This window comes from Lutra lutra, chromosome 6 (assembly GCF_902655055.1).
Source record: "Lutra lutra chromosome 6, mLutLut1.2, whole genome shotgun sequence".
Taxonomy (NCBI): Eukaryota; Metazoa; Chordata; class Mammalia; order Carnivora; family Mustelidae; genus Lutra; species Lutra lutra.
Genome location: NC_062283.1, coordinates 139,461,675 through 139,482,493, shown reverse-complemented (window position 1 = coordinate 139,482,493; position 20,819 = coordinate 139,461,675). Strand labels below are relative to the sequence as shown.

At 39.6% G+C, this 20,819-nt stretch overlaps 1 protein-coding gene across 1 annotated transcript in view; it reads left to right on the top strand.

Annotated features, from left to right (window-relative positions):
• SYNE1 (spectrin repeat containing nuclear envelope protein 1) overlaps positions 1–20,819 on the top strand; it is a 472,480-nt gene that overhangs the window by 317,120 nt on the left and 134,541 nt on the right. Inside the window, 3 exon segments of the mRNA XM_047733936.1 lie at positions 7,242–7,436; positions 9,569–9,742; positions 12,351–12,542. Of these exon segments, the coding sequence (XP_047589892.1) occupies positions 7,242–7,436; positions 9,569–9,742; positions 12,351–12,542 (561 nt within the window).

Sequence of the window (20,819 nt, the reverse complement as noted above, 5' to 3'; positions counted from 1 at the left end):
TAGAGAATAATTCTCAGGCTTAAGTGAACAAAGAAGCAGTTGAAGAATAGGGTTATACCTATATTCAAAGTTATACCCTTAGGGTTGTCCCTGACTTGAATCATTATTTAAAAGTTATATAAACTAGGCAAAACTTCGGCTTTACATGAGAAACCGAGATGATTACATTAACCTAATTCCGAAAGAAGTTAAAAATGCATCCGTTTAAAATGCATGCAAAGAAAGTGCATATATTAAAATCTGGTTAATGCTTCAGCAACATGATCGAGTGTGCTGTTAATGCACAGTCAGGTGTGATGGGAGCCGAGGGTGCTGAGGTGGTCACCTAAATATGCAGTCACCCTGATAGGGGGAAGCACTACCGACCCCAAGCACAAAGAAGGAGCATGTGATGACCCTATAAAAGGCAGAGGAAAAGAAAGGTATTTTTAGATGCAAATGAAGTGTTGTAAAAGCATGGCATGATACCTGTATCTGTCAAGTATGGGGACATTTATGAGCTTTAAGAGTGAAACTCTGTACTTTGTTTTTGGAATCCAGGATATGCTTGTAATATAATAGTTGTTCATATGTATAATCTACAACAAGATTTCATTCTTTTACAGTATAGGACTTTACAGTAGAACACAAAAATGAGAACATTTCACCTAGAGACAACCTATAGAGAAATAGTAGTTTCAGGTTTTTGACCCTCTGATAACTTCTTACGATAGAGACCAAAGTGTATACCACCCAATTTTAAGCCTTATTTTGATAAAACTGCCTTCTTTGGTGCTTTCTGCTGTCCCAAGGTCATCCATAGTTGGTCTGGTTTGGGGAGGGTGTTTTAAAAATAGAAAATTAAAGGCCATCTTTGTTTACCTGGATAAACCAAACATGAGGATAACCAGGGACTTAGGTGACGATTATAGTGAAATTAGGTGACGATTACAGAGAAATTTTCTCCCAAGTGCCACTGTAGCTGCCACCACCTCACTGTTATCTGAGGTGTTGTTTGTGTCACACCAGGGTGCTCACTAGGATTCTGTCTGCTCCCCTGCACCCCCATGCCTGGAGGGGGAAAACAAACCACCTCCATTTGGTTACAGTTTTCTCTAAGCATTCAAAAGGAATTTGGCATAAATTATCCCAAGGGTGCATTGGAGTGAATTTAAGCATTGCCGCTCAGATTATCAGGACCAGGGGTTCCAGGGAGGGTTGACATGGTTCGACTCTCTTAACGCTCAGGGTCATCTCTGCCTTTGTTCAAAACCCATCAGGCTAGTGTCCCAGGTGACTGACCACAGCTCGCCAAGACCCTTCACTAGATCCCCCCAGGATTTAGGAACTGTGTGAGAATAGGATCCTGCTAGTCTGCCCTGACATTTCATAGTTCCTAATGGGAAATGCACATTAGCTCCCAATCAGGGCTACCGCCCCCTGTGTGGCTGGCATTGGTGTGAAAACATGCATGAACAGTGTAGAACACAATTATTATTTTGTTCAAGGGATTTAATGGAGAAAACTCAAAATTGCATGTTAATGCTAAGTATTAAATATTAGAAATGAATCTGGGTTTTCTTGTAATTAATGCCAAGCACTTGACTTTCTGTATCTTTCTAAATTGGGAATGGTAATGTGAACAATGTTAACAGTGAGGAGATGTAGCTAGTTTCATGATGATTACACACCATTTGAACTTAATAACTATATTAATGCTCTAATGAGAGACAAAGAAAATATAAATAATGTAATGTTTTTCATATGATCACAAATCTAAAATTTTCCATCTGACCTACTTTTGCCATCTGTACCTATGTTCTACAAATTCTGGGACAGAGCTGCCCACATGAAAAGCTAATGGTATCACAAAATCTAAATTAGTTCTTAGCTTCTGGAAGGCATTTTAAAAATTTCAAGAACTGTTGTAGAATTACTATTTCTAAGTTCCAGCTGAATGTGGATGAGGAAGTCAGGTATGCTTTTTATATTTTCTAAAAATTAATAGAAACACTTAACTTATTTCTTTCCCAACTCTCTCTTGGAAGTATTGATGTTTCTTTAAAGAATTCCTATGTTTTTCCTCTAAACATTTGTCTAAATCTGCTGAATTTGGGGGGAGTGCTGTGTCTTTCCTGTTATCTTCTCTAAATTGTATGGTAGATCTAATTTTAAGACATCCCTACAGTTCATAAGCTGACTTGTGACTGTTCTAAGTGATAAGGCTTTCTTTGATAGGGATCTTCATGGTCATGGACAGTTCATGCTTTGTGGGTGTGTGTTGTCTTTGCCACATTAAGCTCTGAGATGGGTAATAAGCAGAGCTCTGAGGTCATTTTCTTTTTGTTTTTGCTTTTTCAGTATACATGACAACTCAAAGTTTGAAATGAGCTGTGCATAGTTCTGAAAGTCATAATAAAATGCATGTTTACCTTTGGTGTTAAACCAAACATGAACTTCATGTTCTCCCCAAAGTGAGTCATTTTAGAGAAGCCCAAGGTACTTATCTAAAGCACAGAAGTGTCATGCACATATCCTCCTCGTAAAAACAAGTCCGAAACCCAAAGATGTGCATTTCTTCTCCTTCTCTTAGTCTTAAGTCGGATGTTGAAAGGGAACAGCTGGCCACCAGCTGAGACAGAGTTATGGGGTGAAGACATATTTGACTGCTGGATCTTTTTGTTGAAATTCTCAAATCACATAAAATTAACCACTTTTTAGTGTGCAGTCAGTAGCATTTAATCATTTCACAATGTCATTCAACCACCCCCTCTATTTGATTTCAAAACATTTTACCTCAGAAGAAAACCCCATCTCCAATAAGCTTGGCTGCTGGACCTCAAAGTTTAAAACGTTTAAAAAGTTTCTAAAAACATTCACTCCCCCTTGAGAGTAAACTGAAACATTAATGGGGAGGCTTGACCCTAACAGGATGAAAACCAGCCATTCCAGGATTCCTAAATCACTTATTCCTTACTACAGACCATCCAGAGAGCTGTTTTAGAACATTGTGAGCCTGAAACAGAAGCTGGTGACCTCACTGCACACTGGCTGTTCAACTCCGCTGAGATTCAAGGAGGTGGCTCTTTTTCTTTCTGGTTGCTTCGTGATTCAGATACCTCTTTTATCTGTTGTGAGTTAGAATTAAGTCAGCTAGATGTGTGGCGCACCTACTATGTGCACAGCTGAAAAAACACACTTTCTCATGAATATATGATTTAAAAATATGCTTTTCGGGGTGAATCACCAACACATTGTACAAAAAAAGCAGTGAGATTGTGGGTTACAGTGATGGGAAGTAGATAAAAGGAAATTCGGGTCTTTTGGGAAAGACAGATCTTAAAAATTTATAGTGGCAACAGGAGTGGGTAGGGGGCACTATAAATATAAACACATGTGAAGAAAGGCACAGAGTAGAGAATAGGAATGAACATAGTAATAAGATAGTGAGGGGCTCTCCTTGCTCGTACAGAGGTTCAGTGCAAAAAAAAAAAAAAAGACATAATGGGGTCAGTCTAGTTATGGAGAAGCCTTTGAAAGAGACCAAATAATATGAATTTTATGTATTTGACAATAACCAAAATGGTTATGAATTAGTGGAAAATAATTTACTGAAGAAAAGGCATTTCAAAGTATAACAAACAAGGTCAGTCTTTAAATTCATTACAATCTCATTAAAACATTTCAGCAAGTTCTTTGGTGGAGATTGTCAAGCTAATTCTAAAATATTTTGCAAGGGGCACCTGGGTGGCTCAGTTGGTTAAGTGTCTGCCTTTGGCTCAGGTCATGCAACGGGGCTCTGGGATCAGCCCTGTGTTGGATTCCCTGCTGAGCAATTCAGTCTGCTTCTCCTTCTGGCTCTCCTGCTCACTCTCGCTTGCTCTCTCTGTCTCTCAAATAAATCAATAAATAAAATCTTTTTAAAATTTTTAAAATAAAATATTTTGCACATGTATAAAAATATATATTGCAAATGAAAAGGGCCAAAAATAGCCAAGACAACTGAAAAGAAAATGAATAAGGTTGATGGATGGATCCTACCAGAGAGCAGGACTTACAAAGCAATAATAGTTAAAATAGTGTGGCATTGGTACAAAAACCCCAACTGAGTCAATGGAACAGAATTAGAAGCCATAAGTGCACAGACACCTACAGAGACACTTGGTTTATGTCAAATATTACACTGAAAAACAGTGGGTGAAAAACATATTTTCTTTTTTTTTAAAATATTTTATTTATTTATTTGACAGAGAGAGAGAGAGAGAGAGAGATCACAAGGAGGCAGGGAGGCAGGCAGAGAGAGACAGGGGAAGCAGGCGCCCCGCTGAGCAGAGAGCCCGACACGGGACTTGATCCCAGGACCCTGAGATCATGACCTGAGCTGAAGGCAGAGGCTTAACCCACTGAGCCACCCAGGCGCCCGAAAAACATATTTTCAATAAGTCATCCAGGGTCAATTGGATATCTATATAAAAAAAAAAATTTTGACCCCTGCTTACCCTGGACACAAAGATTAAGTTTGGGTATATTGTAGATCTAAATATGAAGGTTAAAAAAAAAGTTTTGAAACAAATCTTCTCAAACTATCTGTAATACTTAATTTTTGAAACTTCTGACCCATCAGACCAGTATTTTAGCAAAATAAAGTAAGATACTGCTTGAGCATGTCAATGTCAAGTTGCTTTAAAAATTTCTTGACACCTACATTCTCTCAATCTTGTCATGAACTGGTAATAAGCATTTTGCGAACTGATATATTTGATGGGCCGTATTTTATTTAAAGTATCTTCTTCTAGAGGAGGACATGGAGAAATAATTCATGAGCTTGGGTAGGCAAAGATCTCTTAAATAGGACACCAAGTCTAACCCTAGCTTTTCTGGTGAAGGAAAATGCTGTTATATTAGACTATGATAAAATTAAGAACTTTATTTTATTGAAAGGCAGCAGGAGGGACGTCATTCCCATTAAGGGACAACTATGTCACAAAGTGGGAGCAGATATTTGAAATACACAGAACCGAAAGGGACATTCCTAGGACTCCACAAGCCCTTTTGACCTCCTCTCTGTTAGGACCTACCTCCTCCCCAAAGATCACCACCGTGTGACCTGTAAACATCACAGACTACTTTTGCCTGTTTTTGAGCTTTATAAAAATGGAATCATGCCTGAGGTCCTGTTCTGTGTCTGGCTTCTTTCCCTCCCTGTCACGATGATGGAAGTTGCTTATGCTGCGTGTGCAAAGGGCTGGTTACTGTCACCTCTGTATGGTACGCCACTGTAACCTGCTTTGCGGATCTTCTCCACCTAAGCCTTTCAGAGGGTTCAGAGCAGTATCTCACTGTAGTTGTAATTTGCATTTCCCTGATGACTAACAAGATTGAGCACTCTTCCCTATGCTTCTTGGCCATCTGGATATCCTCTTTTGGGACTGCCTGCTAAAAATCTTTGGTCCGCTGGAGTCCTTCCTTTTCTTTTCTTACTGATGTGTAAAGTGGTTTCTATATTTTGGATAGGAGTGCCTGTGTTCTTTTTGGTTTCTTGATCTGAGTGGGTTGTGAAAATGTATAGACCGATACTTAGGAGTCTGTACACTTCTCCAGATGTATAGAATAACTTCAGTGTAAATATTTAAAAATCAATTGAGCGTGATGACACTTGATAGTAGGAGAAGAGAAGGTTTTTTCGTTGTTTGGCTTTTTAGTATTTGTTGAGAACCCACTCTGAGGAGGCACTGGGCTTACCCTGAAGCCTGCAGTCGGTGGCAGAGCTGTGAACCATCCAAGTACGGGGACGTTAGCAACTATGAAATATTAGTAAATAGGAAGGCTGGGGTAGCACCTGTTTTTCTTTGTTTGTTTGTTTTTTAAAATTTTATTTATTTATTTGACAGAGAGAGAGAGATCACAAGTAGGCAGAGAGGCAGGCAGAGAGAGGGGGAGGCAGGCTCACTGCTGAGCAGAGAGCCCGATGCGGGGCTCGATCCCAGGATCCTGAGATCATGACCTGAGCCGAAGGCAGAAGCTTAACCCACTGAGCCACCCAGGCGCCCCAGCACCTGTTTTTTTCTAACACACCATTCAAGTCCTAAATAAGAATTTCTCCTGTCAAGATCCCAGTCAAAGAGCAAGTCATAACATACCAAAAGCCAAGAAATAAAAACCGTGTATAGAATCGTGATGGATGTGACTAAAGAAATCAGCGTGCTATTTCCCCAAAAGAGCTGGAGGTCCTAGAGTGAGTCCAGGAGGCAGGGACGTCATGAGCAGGTACCTGGATGGTACTGGGACGGGCATGGCGAGATGTACAAGTAGGGCAAGGAGTCTGGCTCTTCCTTTACAGGCAAGAAGCCACTAAGTATTCTAAAGCAGGGGAGTGAGAGGCTCTGATTACCTTTTTAAAAGCTCACTCCGACTACTTTGTGCAGAGTCGACGGGAGAGGCCAGGTAAGCCCGTAAGCAGGAAAGCCAACCCGTAGAGCATTAGAGCAATTCAGTAAGAGAGCTGGCTCGGACTCGGGGTGCGGCAGAGGCGACCTGCAGGATACATCCGGGAGGAACTGGTGTTGCACTGCCTGTGGCGAGTGAAGGAGGAGGGCTGTGAAGAGAGACTTCTAGGTCCTGAGCTTGAACAATGACAGAATGTTACCTTCCACCGAGATGAGGAAGACCGAGGAGGAAGCAGGCTTTGTATGGTTCACACTGGAGATACCAGGAAACGTGTACGTTGAGTATAAAGCCTAAAATTTAGGAGAGATGTCTGAGCATTCAGTATGAGAAAGCATTTGAAGCCTCAGGAATGGACAGGAGACAACCAGGAAAGGGTGAGGACATAGAGACAGGGGACGGATCTCCCTGGTCTAGTGTCATGTGAGCTTTGGGTTAAACCGCGGTGTTGTGTCAGACTTGGGGAAAATTGGAGTGGGTGAAAAATCATGTAGAGGAAGAAAATAGTGAATCCTGTTTTCAACACGGAATCATAGACTCAGACTGAGCATGACCCCTCTCCTTGGACTGCAGCTGAGCCTAACCGAACGTCAGGAGGACTAATTAACTGGTTCAGATCGGTTTTGAAGTCAGAACCGTCCTGGCATTCATTCTGGTACTTTCATTTCAGAGTTTTAGTTAGGGGGACCCGCTTGCTGGTTAAACGATTTGCCTGTGAACTACCTTCGCTCATCTCAGGGTGAGATTCCGCTAGGGATGTGATTCCTCAAACCCCAAAACATATATACAGCCATGTGATTGCACAGTCTTCTCCACAGGCCTTGATGGATGAGATCCTCATGCTTCAAGATGAGATCAGCGCGCTCCAGTCATCGCTCGCGGAGGAGCTGGTGTCCGAGTCCCCCGAGTCTGACCCCGCAGAACAGCTGGCCCTGCAGTCCACGCTCACCGTCCTGGCCGAGCGCATGTCCACCATCAAGATGAAGGCCTCAGGGAAGCGACAGCTTTTGGAGGTAACGAGTGACTCGGAAGGTGCCACTCACGTCCACGTTCACTCCCCAACTTGTGTTGACAAGCGTGCGGGTTGTTTACGTGATCTACGTTTTTATGGTTTCCCACTCAGAAGAAGCTGGTATTGTGTGTGTCTCAAGGAGGGTCCCGTGAATAGAGCACTGAGTCAGTGTGGAGCCATGAATGTGTCTTTTCACCACTTTCTGACTCATTTCAGCATGAAAAATTGAGAATGTGGAAAAGCAAAACTTGGTAGACATGAGCCTTGGGAAGGATAATTGTGAAAGGTTTGCATAATGGGTTGTTCTGTTTAAATAAGGGCATTTTATGACTAGTATTACTAATACTCTGAAGAGTAAATCTTTAGTCATCCTTAACCAATTTGAGCACATTAGTTTGTGAAAATAGTTTTGCAATTTTGGTTCTCATGTTCCTTAACGTTAACATTATTTAATAGATAAATTTTGGTGACAGTAACATAGGTTACAAAATAAGTTATTTTGCTTTTTCTTCGTTTTCTTATAATTCCTGGCCCTAAACATAAATGATGTTCATATTGTTGCTTCTATAAATTTGATTAGACTGGAGACCTTTTTTTTTTTTTTTGAAGACTTTATTTATTTGACAGAGAGTCAAATAAATAAAGCAAGAGAGGGAACACAAGCAGGGGGAAAGGGAAAGGGAGAAGCAGGCTTCCTGCTGAGCAGAAAGCCCGACACAGGGCTCGACCCCAGGACCCTGGGATGATGACCTGAACCAAAGGCTTAACCCACTGAGCCACCCAGGCGGCCGTAGACTGGGGACCTCTTAAGGATCTTTCCATTGTCTCTCTCCTGGTGTCTCTAGGGTGAAACACCTTCTCTGGCACATAATCAGTTCTCAATACATTTCTTATTATATGAATGTAAGAGTATTTATTTAGCTGCTGGTAATGCTGTAATTCAGTTGAACATAGACCTGTTGTGTGTAGGCTCTTTCCAGTTTTACCTATTGTAAGATTAGTCAAATCATATATTCATGTATTTTTTGTTTGAGAGAAATTTAAAATAATGTGTCTGCTCTATTTAATCTCTGTTTTCAACAAGCTTCTCTGATGATTCTAAGGTGACCCCAGAAATTTTAAAAATAATGACAATAATAAGTTATTAATGAAATAATTTTTAAAATAAGGTATTTACAGTCCTTGTCTTAAGAATTAATTTTTGAATTCACTAATACTGTTCCTAATCACACTATGAAATCCTTACGGAGTTTTAAAATGACATGATTAGCTTGGATTTTTTTTTAATATGAATTATTTGCCATCATTGAGAAAATCCAAAGATATAACCAAAAAATTTGATTTCTGCTTTCACTCAAGAAACTCGTACCACTGAGCCCATGCTTCCTGTGGGGAATCACATGCCTGAAAGCTTATGGTGGCGCTTTGTCCCCACCACTCCTTACACTTTCCCAGACATTGAGGTAAAGTATCTATTGCTGTTTACCACCTTCTGCCATTGTTTTGTTCTAATCCTTGGTCAATTTCCGTTATTTACATTATCTGCCTAGCCCCATAGGCATATTATGTAAGAAGCTTAAACTCTGGGTTCACATTAGAATCATCAGAGAAGCATTTAAAAAATACTGATTTTTTTTTTTTAAGGTGACCTGCAAAGTTAAGGCAGCGATTTTCTTTCTTTCTTTTTTTGTTTTTTTTTTCTTTTTTGGTATTTTTTTGTTGTTGTTTTTAGGTTAGGTTTTTTTGTTTGTTTGTTTGTTTGTTTTTGACAGAGAGAGAGAGCACAAGTAGGCAGAGTAGCAGGCAGAGGGAGAGGAAGAAGCAGGCTCCCTGGGAGCCTGACGTGGGGCTCAATCCCAGGACCCTGGGATCATGACCTGAGCTGAAGGCAGTTGCTTAGCCAACTGAGCCATCCAGGGGCCCCTAAAAAATACTGATCTTGAGACTCATTTCCAGAAACTCTCATTTATTGCTCTGGGATGTGGCTAAAGTATGGGTATTTTTTTTTTTTTCTTTATAAGTTGCAGTGATTCTGATGCACAACCAGGACCAAGAAGAACCCGGTTCTTTTGTGTTGAATCCTCATGACTTTACCTGGTGGTGATCTATGTTACATTTTACTTAATTCATTAGGAGAAGTTAAGTGAGCAGCTTGAGGAACAGAGACAGGAACAGGCTCTGCAGAGGTACCGCTGTGAGGCCGACGAGCTGGACCACTGGCTCTTGAGCACGAAGGCTACTCTGGACACGGCACTGGGCACAGCCACGGAGCCTATGGACATGGAGACCCAGCTGGTGGATTGCCAGGTATAAAAATGGTCTTGAAGGAAAATGGAAACATCAGAAAGTATATTGTTCAACTACAGAAAACAAAATAGTAAAAAGACTTGGTATGGATATATGAGTTTTCACAATCCATATGTTTTATATAGTTAGAAAGTAGAAAAGCAACACCTTATGAAAGCCTAAATGATATCCAAAATTGGATTTAATCTTTTGAAAAATTTTACTGGTGGTATCTACTCTTTAGAAAATCTTCAGCTTCCTAAAAAGGACATTTTTTAAAGACCATAAATACCAAAAACACTTATGGTATCGATATTTAGTGGCTAGTAAGGACTACAAACCCAACAAACAGAATTACTGTCAGTGAATCAGACTGTGGATAAACACAACAGGAGGTGTCTCTAGGTGCTCTGTTGTAATTTTGGTTCTAACTCTGACACATTGTTTGGACAACTTGGAAAAACTGTCAGTTACAAAGAGATAGACTAAACATAGGAAGGTTGTCTTTTGGAGCAGAAAATTACCTTCCTCTGATGTGAAGCCGCTCGGAATTAATGTAAGGACTAATGATATTAAGGTTTTATTGTAATATTTTTTATCTCTTCATTATGGAAACTTTAAGACACATGTATTAGTATAGAGAATAGATAATGAACTCCCAGGTACCAGTCACCGAATTTCAGTGATTAGCAACATAATAGACTTCACACGTTGGTGAAGTATATCTAGAAGCTCTTTCATTTAACAAACTAACACATATCTAGAAAGATTTACCTAATCCGCAGCAGTAGGTATCAGTATGCATGACTTCATATGGCTCCTATTTAGAATCAGGAAATGTGCAAAAACCATTAATGAAGGAACACTTTTTTTCTTAATATGTAGTATGCTATTTTGATTGTTCTTTTTATGATTTGGGATTTATTGTAATAGTGATCATTGTAACTTAGATTTGTAATCTCTCTAGCCAACTTATCTATGTGTACTCAAAGCTTTGTTATTCTCTGCCTGGATGGTAGAGAGTAGAGAGCCATGTGTGAATGTTTTCTGTTCTTTATATCATCCTTTCTTGCTGGAAAGCAGTGTCTATTTTTTGCGTTGCCTGCTAGTGCTTAAAATTAGCACATGTACTAACTAGCGTTCCCAAATTCTGTTTTACCATTACTCCCACCTCTCCCTTTTGGATGTCTCTATTTTTATAGCTATACATAAATTCCACAATTCAGATAATACATTTCAGGGTTTTTATGAAGTATTGAAATGGTATTTTGACAACATTTTTAGAAACTAGAAGCATATGGAATCACACAAATGTACAGCAATTCCTCAGTCCATTCAAATGTGGTATTTAAGCCAGTCATGTAATTAGAACTGTGGCTATTACTAGGGTCTTGTTGTAACTCTTGGGGCCCTGGACACTTGGCCTCTATGGGTGTCTTCCTCTATAAAGCAACAAAAATTATATTTTTATTTTATAACTGCTTTGGTACAAGAGTAATATAATCCAGGGTGGATTTATTAATACATTTTCATTATTATATTCATTTTTTTCTTCTGATTTTAGAAGAAATTAAAATTAAGATGTTTATTGGCCCTCTGAAAGTACTATGAGCTCTCAGCACTGTGCCAGCTGTGCCTAATGGAAAAGTCTGTTCGGCACAGAATTATATTAGTTTCTCAGAAATAATCTTCAGAAAATCATCCGTTAAGCCCCGTTTCGCTAAACATTTCACGCTTCCATTTAGTTCAAGTTTTTTGGTTCCAACATATATTCTTACAAGTTGATGGTAGTTTTTCTGATTTAAAATATCTTTTCTCATTAATAAATTACTTTGACTGAATATAAGTTAGAGAGCACATTTTAAAAAGTTCAGAGTTAAGGAATATAAGAACAGAGTGACTTCTGCAGAAAATAAAATGGTTATTATTTGTTTAGCTGTGATGTTTTTATTTTGTAATTTTTTAGTTTTTGTTTTAAATCTTACCTTGGAAGAAGGAAGACTAGTTTGCTCCTTCTCTAAATTTAGCCTCTATTTCAGAAGAAAAGGTACCTAAAGTGTTGTCACAGAAAGTGAGAGTAAAAGTCTTAGGAAAACTTTTGGAAATGCAAGGTTAAAAATGTATTATATATAAAAAAAAATTAAAATCAAGAAATGAGAGCAGCAATCTGAAGAAAAAAAAAAAAAGCAGTGTCTTGAAAGAGAGAATCAGCTTTAAGTTGACACTTAAGGGTTGATCTTATGATGTCTTTACTCTTACCAGTCATAAGCATTACAATCTAACACTAAAATGATAAAACAATCATAATAATGGGATACCACAAAGGCATGGTCTTTTCCCCTTATCCATTGACTAGAAGAAATGTGCTTTCCGTGTGCTTTTCCAGTATGTTTTCCATTATATAATATTATATAATATCTAATCTTAAAGAAGAGAAAAAAATTAGGAAGCTCAAGGAATTTTTAAAAATGTAAAACCTCTCTTCAGGTCTGTCAGAGAAGTAGGAAAAAACCCCAAAGGCATACTCTTCCAGTGAAAGACTAAGGAAGTGTTGTGTTTCTATGTGAGAAAGGATCTTTGCGGAGACCTGCAGGGCGTGTGAATGTCATCCTCATTTCTGTTGCTCCAGAACATGCTGGTGGAAATCGAGCAGAAGGTGGTGGCCTTATCGGAACTCTCAGTCCACAATGAGAACCTGCTCCTGGAGGGCAAGGCTCACACGAAGGAGGAGGCTGAGCAACTGGCTGTAAAGCTGAGGACCCTCAAGGCGAGCCTCCTGGAGCTGCAGAGAGCGCTGCACGACAAACAGCTCAACATCCAGGTGAGGGCTCCAGCCACCACAGCAGGCCAGCCCGGCAACGCTGCTCAATCCTAGGGCATTACTGCCAGGCCTTTTCTGTGCCTGGTGTCCCTAAAGGAAGATTTGGGGAAGGATACATACTTCCACTTGGATCTGCTTTACACACACGTTGGCACTGATTTTCAGATAGGTTTTGTAAGGACTGTGTGAATCCATAGACCTGAAGACTGCGATATAGAAAAAGGAAAGAAAATGAAAATAAATACTCACATTTAGCAAATATACTATTTTAAGGTATTTAAACATAGGTCATAGGTTAAGATATTCTATAACATTTTAATATTTTTCTTGTATTCTCCTGTATTCTGTTTTTCAGATATACTCAGGCTTTTTAATTTAGGGTTCATACCATACATTGTCATATATTCTAGGTGAATTGAACCTTTTTACTCTCACATGATGACCTTACAGTTCCCAAATAGTGATTTTCTGTTTTATGTTTTTGGAGCTTTTGATTTCAAGAGCTTTGGGGGGGTAATATTTGCTTGATGGATCCTTTAACTTTCCTTGGTTTTACCCTTTCTGTGTCCTTCTGTTTTAGATTTGCTTCTTAAAAAAAAAAATTAGCTGTACTTTGTTGGTTTTAAACATTTATCTAATCAGAAAATCTGACTTTGAAAGGACGGGGTTAGTCCATTTAAGTTTACTGGGGATTACTGATCTGTGTAGACTTCTGTTATCTCACTTTTTGTTTTTTATTTTTTTGTTCTCCTTCAATTCCTTTTTCTCCTTTTTAACCTTTATTTTTAAGTGGTTGAACGCTTTTTCCCCCAATATCTATTCTTTACCACTCATACCTAACAAATTCTAAGTTTATTTCTTAATCTTCTCCTAGGTCAGTATAAGAACCTCAGAACACATTCACCCAGACTTCTCCTCATGTAACTTTCATTCTGATACTGTCCAGTATTTTAATATTGTTCTTTTTTAATCTATAAAAATTAGAATTTACTATTATTATCCTATACAATAATTAAGGGGACATTTATTGAGATGCAACTAAGTGTCAGCTGCTTTTTTATATAACAGAGTGAAGAAGAGTGGAAAATAACTATATTTGTATCTGTATGCCTGTGTTTATGTCTATACATCCCTAACCTCAGAGGATTATGGTTGGGGGAAACAGACAATAAATAAAATTAAAAACCATTATTGTATATTAAGTTAGGAGATGATAAGAGCTATAGGTGAGATACTATAAGGTGAGTAGATGGAGAAAGGCCATCTGGGTAGATTGGCGGTTCTAAACAGGGTGTCCAAGGAAGCCTCCCTAAGATCACATTTGAAGGAGAAAACTTTGCTGATATGAAGGAGAGAGTTCTACACAAAGGGGAAAGCAAGTGCAAAGGCCCCCAGCTAGGATCATCCCCAGTCTCTTCAAGAAGGACACTATAGCTAGAGTGGAGTGAGCAAGGAGAGAGTGGTGTCCGTTAAAGCCTGACACAGGTAACAGGACATGGTGCAAAGGATCTTACAGGCATTGTAGGTACTTTGGTTTTTACCCTGAGGGAAGTAAGAAACCACTGGACTATCTGGGAATGACAAGATCAAAAGGAGTGACAAGATCAGCCTTTATCCACTATGGGAACCAGGGTGGAAGCTCAGACACCAGTTAAGAGGGCAGAGTGTAGAGGTTGAGGTGATGAGAACTTCCTAGATTCTGTAAAGGTGAAAACTATCTGAGGAACAGATATCAGAGGAACAGAAAGAGTAGTTAAGTCAATAGTCTAATTTCGTAAAGGTGAAGTCTGAGATGCCTATTCAGTGTCACTTCATGGCTGGAATTCAGGGGCAAGACCTAGACTGGAGTCCTCATCCTCTAGATGGTCCTTGAGGCGTGAGGTTTGATAAGATCCCAAAGGGATTGAGGAGGGACGAAGACCCAGGTCCCAGAATCAAGTGCTGGTACACTCCAGTGTTAAGGATTTGGAAGATGTGGAGGATCCCTCAAAATAGAATGAAAAGGAGAAACCAGGGAGATGGGAGAAGGATGAAGAGTTTGTTTCCTGGAAGCTACCTGCAGGTCAGTGGGGCAAGAAAAGGACTGGGAGCTGACCACTAGATCTCACGACATGAAGGTCTTTGGTGATGTCAGCAGCAGCTGTTCCAGCTGAGTAGGGAAGGCTGAGGTACTCGGAATGAAAAGTGAGGACAAGGGGAGACAGGTTGGAGAGGAGAGTATGAGTGACTCGGGAATTTCCCTATGAAGAGTGGCAGAAAATTGATAAGCTTAAGAAACATTTTAAGATCAGAAGAGTAATGGCATGCCTACATGGGGATGAAAGTATGTAGTAGAAAGTAGAAGAAAGAATGATGAAAAAGAAGCTGATGAAAAATGTGTAGGAGGGAGAAGATAGGGCCAAAGGGCAGGGTGTGGTCTTCAAACTCCAATACCAGGGAAACCTCTTATTTGAGTCAGATGCTGGCGCGGCACAGGACCACCAATATTGTGGTGGAAACTTGACGGACATACACTCTGACTGCTTCTGTGTTCTTGGTGTAATGACGATTCTTTTCAGACTAAACTATGTATTTTCAGTTCTTTTTGCTAATCATGTAATTATGTGGTCTGGAACATCAAACCTGATCAACAGAAAACTGTTAGAAGAAATGGAAGAATTTAGTAAGATGACTGGCTTATTAAAAATAAATAAAGTGGAGAATCCAGGGACACCTGGGTGGGCTCAGTTGGCTAAGCATCAAACTCTTGATTTTAGCTCAGGTCATAATCTCAGGGTGCTGGAATCCAGCTCCATGTTGGGCTCTTTGCTTGGTGGGGAGTCCATTTGGGGATTCTTTCTCTCCTCCCTCCCTCTGCTCGCTCTTTGTCTCTCTCTCTCAAATAAATAAATGAATCTTTTTTTTAAAAATGGAGAATCCATAACTTTGCCATGTACAAACAAAAAACAACTTAGAGAAATAAGAATTTTCCATCCGTAATACCAATAAAATATGAAATATTTGGATTCCCAACAAATAACACTTTAAAACCTGGGTAGAAAAAAAATGTGAAATGGACAGATAAACTTTATTCTTAGGGAGAAATACAACATTTTAAATAAAAGATGATTTTTTTCTGTACTAACATATAAATTTAAGTTATTTGGAATGTAACACAATAATGTAAAATGTGACAAAATTATTCCAGGTTTATCTGGAACAAAATAAATGTGAAAAAAACATAATATTCTGAAAGTGAAGAGTTATGAGGGGCTAATTTAATTTTAACATATATTAAAATACAATATTACAATAATTAGAATAGTTTGGCATTGGCACAATAAATGAATGAACAAAAAAATTTACAGAATAAATATTCCAGAAAAAGACTCCAATATTTAAGGGAAATTGATTAATGGTTGAGGTAGTATTTCAAATCAGTGGATAAAACAATAATAAAGCATTAGGCAAACCACTTGAAATATGATAAGCTAGATTTCCTGTTGCATTCTTTATAGTAACAAAAGCATCACAGATGAACCAAATATTTAAATATAAAAACTTAAACCTGAAAAGTTCTGGATATATGAGTATTAAAAAAAAAAAAATCTTAAGATGGGAAGGATCTTTGTCAGTAAGCTCCACACCCAGAATTTTAGCTTCTTTAAAACTACTACACAAAAATGAAAAAGTTCTATATGACCAAAAAACAACTACACAAAAATGAAAAAGTTCTTTTTTAAAAATTTTTAAAAATTTTTAATTAACATATAATGTATTATTAGCCCCAGGGGTACAGGTCTGTGAATCTCCAGGTTTACATACTTCACAGCACTCACCGTAACACATACCCTCCCCAATGTCCATAACCCCACCACCCCTTTTTTTTTTTTTAAGATTTTATTTATTTATTTGACAGAGAGAGATCACAAGTAGGCAGAGAGGCATGCAGAGAAAGAGAGACAGGGGGAGGGGGGAGGCAGCAGGCTCCCTGCTGAACAGAGAACCCGATGCGGGGATCTATCCCGGGACCCTGAGATCATGACCTGAGCCAAAGGCAGAGCTTAACCCACTGAGCCACCCAGGCGCCCCAAAAATGAAAAAGTTCTATATGACCAAAAACATAGTAACCAAATGAAAAGACAGAGAAATAGGGAAGAAACTGTATAATTCACATAACAAGGAATTAATTCCCATAATTTCCACACATCTTTTATAAATCAATATGAAAAGGTCACCTAATAGAGGTATAGACAAAAGATGAAGAGATGATTCAAATGAAGAGACTATTTTAACTCACTATTGGTTAAATAAATGCAAACAAAGGCAAAATACTGTTTTTTATTTTTTTTTAAAGATTTTATTTATTTATTTGATAGAGAGAGATCACAAGTAGACAGAGAGGCAGGCAGAGAGAGAGAGAGAGGGGGAAGCAGGCTCCCTGCCGAGCAGAGAGCCCGATGCGGGGCTCGATCCCAGGACCCTGAGATCATGACCTGAGCCGAAGGCAGAGGCTTAACCCACTGAGCCACCCAGGCACCCAAAATACTGTTTTTTAAATTTAAATGTACATACTTTAAAATGTACATGGAATCTGACTTTACGAATTAAAGCAAAAAGGAAAATGTTAAAAATATTAAAATTAGGGAGCAGGGAATATAATTGGACAAATGAAGATGATTTTCTGAGACGAAAAGTTGATAGTAATTTACTTGGTTTTACAAAAAAAGTATTATCAATCTAATATAGAATGCTTTTTTTTTTTTTTTTTTCCTAATGGTGATATGCGAATGAACCTTATTTCTAAAACCAGATCAAAGGGAAAGACTTCAAGGTTCCACATCTGGAATACTTATTGAGAGAGCTGCAGTTGTTGAAAATTACATCAAAAACGGATGATGTACTATATACTGGCTAATTGAACATCATTATCATCATCATCATCATATAAAGGAAAGCTGCACTTGTGCCCTACCTCTTAGAGCAGATAGGAAGCAAGGGGGAAGCCTGATACATTCTCAGGTGACACATGTCAGGATTAAAAGGAGGTTTGAAGGGTGGGAGTGAAGGGGGGAGGGCACAACTTCCAGGGCTTCAGGCCTACTACAGGCATATAAATGAGCGAAGCAGGACCAGTCAGGACCTTGGTCGGCTGGTCTCATGTCAAGCAGCTGTTCCTCAGCTTGAGCTATTGTCATATGAGAGCTTAGAGGCAGCATTGCTAGATCTTCCAGAGAAGGGACATTCAGATTTATATCTAAAAATTTCCCAGTTTTAAAACACTGCCATTTGATTCTAGAACTTTAGAATAATCTGTGTGCCAAACAGAAGTCAGACTGGGTTCTTGGACCGTCACTTTGCAACTGCTGTCCTAAAGTGTCCCCATCCTGGTGTACCTCGAGTTGTTCACTAGGTGACTTGGGGCAAGATCCTGGAACTTGAGGCCAAATAACCCGTTTTCTCATCTGTAAAATAAGGATATTAGTAGTATTCGACTTTCAAAAATTCTGAGGATTTTAATGCAAGTAATGATCACAGGAAGTGCTCAAATAGCAATGACTCTAATAACAACACCACCAGCTGTTTGCAAACCACATTCTCTGGGGGGAAAGGAACTCCTGACATGTTGGAAGGTTAGGTCTGGGATGGGTCAGGGCTGGTTGGGCTGAGCTCTGCAGCCGCTTGCAGAGCTCACACCCGGTCTACTGCCCATGGCCACAGAAATTCTTCAGATAGAGTAAAATCCTGACCCTGCCCACAAATGGAAGGACTTCCTGAGCATACTGTTGTAAAAAGTGTAAATACTGGAAAATATAGTGTTTCACTGAATTGAAATTGAACGTTGTTTATTTTTAAAGTACCTATAAATTTCCTCATCTTTTGTCTAATGAGTTTCCAACATATAAACTATTGATTTTCTTTTTTTTATAATTCAAGTTATTTGAAGAGATTATTTTTCCAACTGTAGGAATGAAAGAGCATTATTGTTACCATAAAAAGGGTCATTTGCCTTCATGTAAAAAAATTCATAGTTGATCTGAAATTAACTAATGTTGATTGGGGAAAAAACTGAATGTAGATGACAGTGAGGTTGTACCTTTCGTTTGGGGTTTGCGTGATTCAGGAGATCTGAAGCCCCTTCCTCAGTCTTGTATGGCCATAAGCACACCATTTCTCAGTGCTGCGTGCTCATATCTATCATGGCCATCTTTTTTAACTAATTGGACTTCTGTATGTATCAAAGAATAACCAGTCCCTTTAGGCCCCCGCCGCCCCAAGAAATTTCTTCTCTTTGTGAAGGGACATAGACATATGGGCATGTAATACTATCTCTTGAATTACATGGGATCTTTCCTCATAAAAAGTTTAGGTCATTTTCACACATTATCATCCTTTGAAGGAGCAGAGTTTGCTCTATATAAACAATGAAATGCTTTATAAAGTAATGTTTTATTTAATGTTTAGCATTTCCAATCCTCACTAATCTTCCAAAGAATGTTCCTGGCAAAAGTGGTTACTGTTCTATTATTTCCAAAATAAACAGCTAATGTAGCCCCACCCTTGGGGAACTCGGGACCAAAACTGCCTTACTTCCTGTTTCCTAGGTAGGAGAGAAAACAGTAACCAGACCTACAAGAAGAGAATGTAATTATCATTATTCTATTTCTTCAATCAGTGCCTTCTCATCCCCTGAGGAAAGGGAAAGAAATTTGAACTGGGTTCTTAATCATTTTTTGTTTCCTGTGGTCCAAGTCTTATGTTTCGAAATGACTAAATCAGTCAAAGAAAAATTTACTAGCTGAAAAATGGAACCTAACCACATAGAAAATACGTACTAAACATCTGCTTTTGATGCTACTTAATTTTTGTTTCTCTAAAGCTGTGGATTCAATTAGTAAAATATGACTCCCCTTAGATTTTAGGTCTTCGATTCTGAATAAGTGTCTGGCGTGTAAAAGTAGTTAGCTGTTCTTAAGATCTAACATTATTTTTCCAACGTTATTTTTCTAAGCACAAATTCAGTATGAGGAATTTGGGGTGGGGGTAGCTCTCAATCGAACAGTAGTAACCTATGTAGAAGGGTGAGGTGCTGTCCCTGAGTAGTCACCACGTGAGTCTCTAGGCTGGGCTCTGAAAACAAACCCTTACTGAAGAATAAAGCAGAGGGGAAGTGACCTGATCCCACATGAAGTGGCAGGTCATGGCCATGGCCACCGTTTTGTCAGCGGGGCAGCTCTCACTGGGAACAACTTTCAGCCTTGTATGCTGACTTCCTTGGTGTCATTCTCTGTAGGTCCCTTTTGACCTGCTGTCTTATCCTTATCAGAAAAGCCAGGATCTTTCAGAGTTTATGTTGAGTAGATGGTGCATTCTCAGATGGGAGAGAATCTGTTTCATGCAGAAATGTGTGGGCTTCGTGCTGAAGAGTGGCCACTCACCCCATACCTCCTACCCTCAGGAGAATCACGGCTTATCTGTAAGCAGCATTCCTGGAGGAATGGGGAGTATACTGAACTGGTGTCACTGGTCCCCCAGTCCCCCAGTGACCCCATTGGGAAGGTCCTGTGAAATGCAAATGGCACACTTTAAACCAATGGCGTCCCCATTGTCCTCTATAAGCCATATTCTCTTGCTGGGAAGCTGGATCATCTTAAAGGAAGGGAAGTCACCTGTGAGCTAAGGTGGCTCTGAATCTGGGAGAGGATTACATATAATATTACCTCTGGGTTTCACGGTTTCCTTCAGTTCACTATACTTCAAGCATTGATACCAACACGGCAAAGTCCACGATCTCTACGTTATCTCAGACATTTTGCAACTTAATCATGAGACTCTAATGAGTGAGACAGAAGGTTCAATAGACCCCATTTATCTCCCAGAATAGTTAGTGTAAAAATCTGAAAATGAGAGGAAGAGAAAGGTCTTCATGGGCGATCAGGCTGGATGACCAGCAGCGGCGGGCTCTCATTCCATCGTCAGATTTAGCGATGCCAAAGGACTGGAGAGGAGCAGCCTTGGGGCTCGGGAGCAGGACCCCTCCTCCATGAAAGCTACCTGTAAACTGGCCCTCTCCTCTGCCCCGGGGCACAGCCACACTGGTCCCATCACTGCTGCTGCTCTCTCTGAGATGCCCGATTTCTCTTCCTTCACGGTCTTTGGTCCAGCTCTTCCCTCTGCCTGGGCAGGGGAGCCCTACACCTACAGCTGTGCCAGGCAGGTGGTTTCTCATCACCCGGTGCTCAGTGCACTTTGTCTGCTCTCAAGAGACTTTCTCTGACCAGCCTGGGAAAACTTTCC